The sequence below is a fragment of the Frankliniella occidentalis genome, unplaced genomic scaffold, assembly GCF_000697945.3.
Source record: "Frankliniella occidentalis isolate FOCC.00 unplaced genomic scaffold, Focc_3.1 Scaffold177, whole genome shotgun sequence".
Taxonomy (NCBI): domain Eukaryota; kingdom Metazoa; phylum Arthropoda; class Insecta; order Thysanoptera; family Thripidae; genus Frankliniella; species Frankliniella occidentalis.
In genome coordinates this window covers 109,122-113,877 of record NW_026267303.1, presented here as the reverse complement: position 1 = coordinate 113,877, position 4,756 = coordinate 109,122, and the positions used below count along the sequence as shown (strand labels likewise).

At 43.3% G+C, this 4,756-nt stretch overlaps 1 protein-coding gene across 1 annotated transcript in view; it reads left to right on the top strand.

Moving 5' to 3' along the window:
• LOC113210146 (potassium channel subfamily T member 2) overlaps positions 1-4,632 on the top strand; it is a 30,935-nt gene extending 26,303 nt beyond the window's left edge. The window contains 1 exon segment of the mRNA XM_052271874.1: positions 2,657-4,632. Within this exon segment, the coding sequence (XP_052127834.1) occupies positions 2,657-3,116 (460 nt within the window). The 3' untranslated portion in view covers positions 3,117-4,632.
• Positions 4,633-4,756: the final 124 nt, after the last annotated feature.

The window sequence follows — 4,756 nt, the reverse complement described above, 5'->3', positions numbered from 1 at the left end:
CTCTCTCTCTCTCTCTCTCTCTCTCCTCTCTCCTCTCTCCTCTCTCCTCTCTCTCTCTCCTTCACTCTCCCTCTCTTTCTTTCTATCTTTCTCTCTCACACATGAAAAGTCACTCGCGATAATTCCAGCAAAGTAGAAATTGGAGGGAGGAACGGGAGAGGGGGATAACATGGCGATCGGGTAACAGGCAGATGGGGCACTGAAACTCATTCAATTTCATCGGCCTCGGGTTGCGGTCTCCATTCGTTGCCTGAAAATACTGAGGGTAGGGATGGATTCAGCTGAGCTGACTTCCGGGATTTTTTTCATCAAGGCCTTTCATAAAAGACGAAATCTCCGCTTGCTCAACGCAAGGCGTGTTTTGTCTGCTTTTGACGAAATGTCCTGTAGTCGGACGCACTGTGTTTTTAGAGTGCACGGACAGTAGTAGATGTAGTATATCTGTGATGCATGCTCTCTCCTCGAGGAGGATAGCTAGTTCTGTACATTCTTGTCCTTCGCACCCTTTCTTCCTCCCCTATGTGTGCAGAGTGAATGTATTATTCTTCTATTTTGAGTTCATTATTGATACATGTGACATATATATTTTTCAAACTATAAACTTAAAACCTTTTCGAAACTGTTCGTTGTAAATTTCTATTAAAACGTCAGCGAAGTACTTTGACTTTCCACCCCAGGCATTAGCTTCTCTTTTCTAACATATCCCATTCATAAATAGTCCTCTTACGTTCTATCCTTGATACGCTCTGCGATTCGACCACATTTCGTTCTCGGATTATTGTCTTTTGAGTGCAGATGCAACTAATTAAAGTCCTGTGGAAGAACATGAAAAAGCAGTCTAACATATGGACTACTAGTACATAATATCGCTGCACAATCGAAACTTCCCCGCTTATCGACGGTTAATTAATTCTACAATACTAATTTATTATAGAGAAAGGTTGTTATGTTGTTAAAGTTTGCTTCTTTTGTAATTACTAGTCCAGTGCTTGTGCTGCAGGGGGCCTTCCTCCTGATGACCAATGTGTGTACGCGCGAGAGTGTGTAGATGATGAGAGCGTGTTTGTGAGTGTAAATTGAATGAACGATTTTGGGGCCACTCGATAATTGCACATGAAGTTTTTTGTATCTGTGATTTTTTTTTATTCACATCATCACTCAAAACAGTCGAAACAGACCTCACAGTACTTTTCTATGTATCTTTCTCTGCCTCCATTTTTGTGGTTTATCGAGTGGTTCCATCTCACTGAAACATTAAACTGTATATCCCTGCATCCACTGAATGCTGAACGTACAATAATAGTTGTGACTACGTCTCTGACATGATTGATCTTCAAAATAGCTACTTGTAAACTTGCGGCTGTGTTCCAAACACTGGTATTCTTCAACTCCAAAAAGAGACTGAGGTAGCCCAAAAGTTTTGAAATATTTTTTTTTATTTATATTCATTTATATTTTGGCTCGGTTAATTCTAATCCTAATTCAGTTTCAAAAATTTCTTAAAGATTTGAATCAGTTAAGCCAACTTGCCTAATGAAACTTATCCGTAGGCGATGTCATCGTCTATGTCTTACTCTGTGATAAAATGAACACATGCGTACCTATCTTTTTTCCAAGAATAATAATTACCTTTGAAACCCCTTAAAGTGTCTCGAACGTCACCCTCTGGCGCATCTGTTTTATCCTACCGCTTCGTGGGTCTTCATGCATGGCGCTTGGAAAGAGTGTGTTATACGAAAAATTTCCTTTATACCCCAGTCAAATGAGAAATACACTTCCCACATACAAATGTACATAATGGGGAAAGGTTACTGTAAACCAGTACACTTTGATGTCATTTTCACTTATTTACATTTTTGATAAATGGGTAATGATGGGTCGTAAGCTGCTGCCCATTAACGTGGTCTCAAACATTGTGATGGACATTATGAGTTTAGTTTTCGATTTTTCGATGTCTTCGCCGGCTTGGGGTAAGAAGCAAGACGTGTTTCTTACTCTCTTTTTTTTTTTACAAGGGAGGCCTTAGGTGTCTTACGCATTTTCCTTTCGCAGCTGTTTGGTACACAGCCAACCCGACTCAATTCATTCAAATAACTGTTAAATTGTAATGCGTCTGTGGTTCATATTAAACAAACTACAAATATCGCCAACAAAGTTTTTCATTTCAAGGAACCTTATCTCTGCCAGCAAGAGGCTCGACTCGCCAGACAAGAGACAGGGCAGCGGCAGGCACATTTTTTTTCAAATCCCCTTTATTTTACGTGACACGTGACATGGATGCTTCACTTTGGAGCCCCTTGTAGAATGCACCGGTAGAGACACATACGTACACAAACATTTTCAAGTTGAAGCTCTACACATCCCTAAATATCAGAACGCTCTTCTTTGCTCTAACGCCCCTCTTCTTTCGCTGATGCTCATTTCTGCTCCCAGAGTAGCGTGAACGTACACATTGTAAATACTTCATGTGTGAATACCCTTCTCTGTTCTGCGCATGTTCTTGACATTTCCTAGAGGTCACGACTTCCGCATTGCATTATCCTTCAGTGACATATGTTCGTCTCCGTTCTGGCCTCCCCCAATGCCTTCAATATGATATATACATGTATTATCTGTGCGTTCCCCGCTGATATGCTGATAAGTGCCGTGCCCACAGGCGGTCCAGCTCGCTGAGGCAGGGTCTGAGCGCGGGCGGTCGCCGCAAGAGCAGCTTGGAGGACATCGGACTGCAGCACGGGTCGCACATCGAGCCCTCCCTCCACGGGCTACAGGGCGGACTGCAGGGTGGCCTACAGGGCGCGCAAGGCGTCCAGGCAGGACTCCCCGGCCTCCAGGCGCACAGTCCTGGCGTGCCCCGCGTGCCTGTCAACCCCATCAAGATTGCCCTTAACGGGAGCATCGGCCTGGAGGTCACCCCGCCCGACCACGATCAGCAGGGGCTGAGCCCCGGCCACAGCCCCGGCGCCGTGGGGGGTATGGGCGGCGCCATGGGCAGCGCCATGGGCGGCCTCGGGGGCATGGGCGGCCACGCCCACTCCCCGCCATCGCCATCCGCTGGCGGAGCCCCTTCGTCCCCCGTGGGCGACCCGCAGAACTTACAAGGAACGATAGTATGATATAACCTAATGTGGGGGCGGCGGATGAGCGGTGCTCGCAACAAGTGGCTGTAGAGCCCTTGACCGTGAGAACAACCTCTCGTCAGTCCGACGCCCCCACAGCGCCCGCTGCGCACCCCACCGCCGCCAGGCACCCAGTGGCACCCAGTGGCACCCAGTGGCACCCAGTGGCACCCCAGTGACACCCCAGTGACACCCCAGTGACACCCCAGTGACACCCTTGCGGCACCCTGTGGCACCCTGTGCAACTCCACTTTCATTCACTCCAGAGACACGCGGAAGTGCTTCCCGGCACTTCAGTGGTGTCCAAGCGACACCTCTGGTTCCCGGTGATATACGCACCCTGCGACAAGCAGGCCACTCACCGTACTGTGCACCGCGCGACACCGCCGGACATTTGCTTCCTTGCACTGTCAGTGCCAATATGAGCCGATGTTGCAGTTGTTTTCAGTTCACCTCATGCTGTTGTAAGGCTGAGCGCTGCTCTCCTTGCCGACTCACGAAGTGCACGGCACACAGTGTTATTATCTCAACAGACTGTATTGTACAGAGTATGTTCATGTTACTGAACTATGTAAAAAATGAATTGTTTAGATTTTTTTACCTCTCTTCTATCTTTTGTGACATGTTACAAATTGAAAAAGTAGGACATTTTGCATTTTATAAGCGTATGAAGTTGAACCACCATATTACTCCAGTTAAATTGTACCCAACCATTCAAATTTTATAAAAATGCATTTTTGTTACCTTGTTCTTTATAAGTAGGAATAAACACTCATGTCAAAAAAAAATAAGGAGAAAATCTATTCCAGATAAGTATCACATTTGTTTTTAAGATTGTGACTTTAATAATGGGCAATTCCCAACACCATCAAAGTTGTGATGAATTAGAACTGGTATGGTATTATTATACCACATTTACCTTGACAATAAAACCAGAGGTGGGAAGAAGTTATGAAGAAATGTTACCCCCTATTAACAACAAGAATACAAGGTGGAACAATTGGTATTATTTGTATTTGAACAACTAAAGTTAGTGCTATGGAGATTATTTTATTTATGTATGTTTCCCGTATGTTTGGTAGAGTCTTGAAGTTTTGCTATTTTGTGCAATATTTGCTAGTGTGTGAAAAAATGTACATGGATCAATCTGAAGTATTTGAATCAGGGAACAAAACACATATATTTTTAAAAGTATTGTAACTCTAGCTGTTGTATAGAAATCACATTATCTTTACAAACTAGACTTTTATAGCAGGCTCTAGAGATGTATTACTGTACAGAAAGCAAAAAGCCAAGTGGTCTTGTCATAAAGCTAAAGTCACATTTTTCTATTTTTTCAAATCAAAGGGAGGATTCTGTCTGTACTACTTCCACATTTATGTCTTTTAAATATGAGGAAGAAAACAAACCAAAGACAGTTCGCAAAAAGTATACTTACCTATTTATGAATTTCTTGCATCATCTCCTGTAACCTACCTCTCCTTGATAAATAAAAACTGAATTTTATAAAGGACTTCAAGCAAATGTTTTATTTGTATCCGTAATTACTCAATTAGTTTTATAGCAGAAAAAGACTTTTGTCAGATTCTAAAATTTAATCAAACAACTCAAAATAACAAATTATCATAAAAAATCAA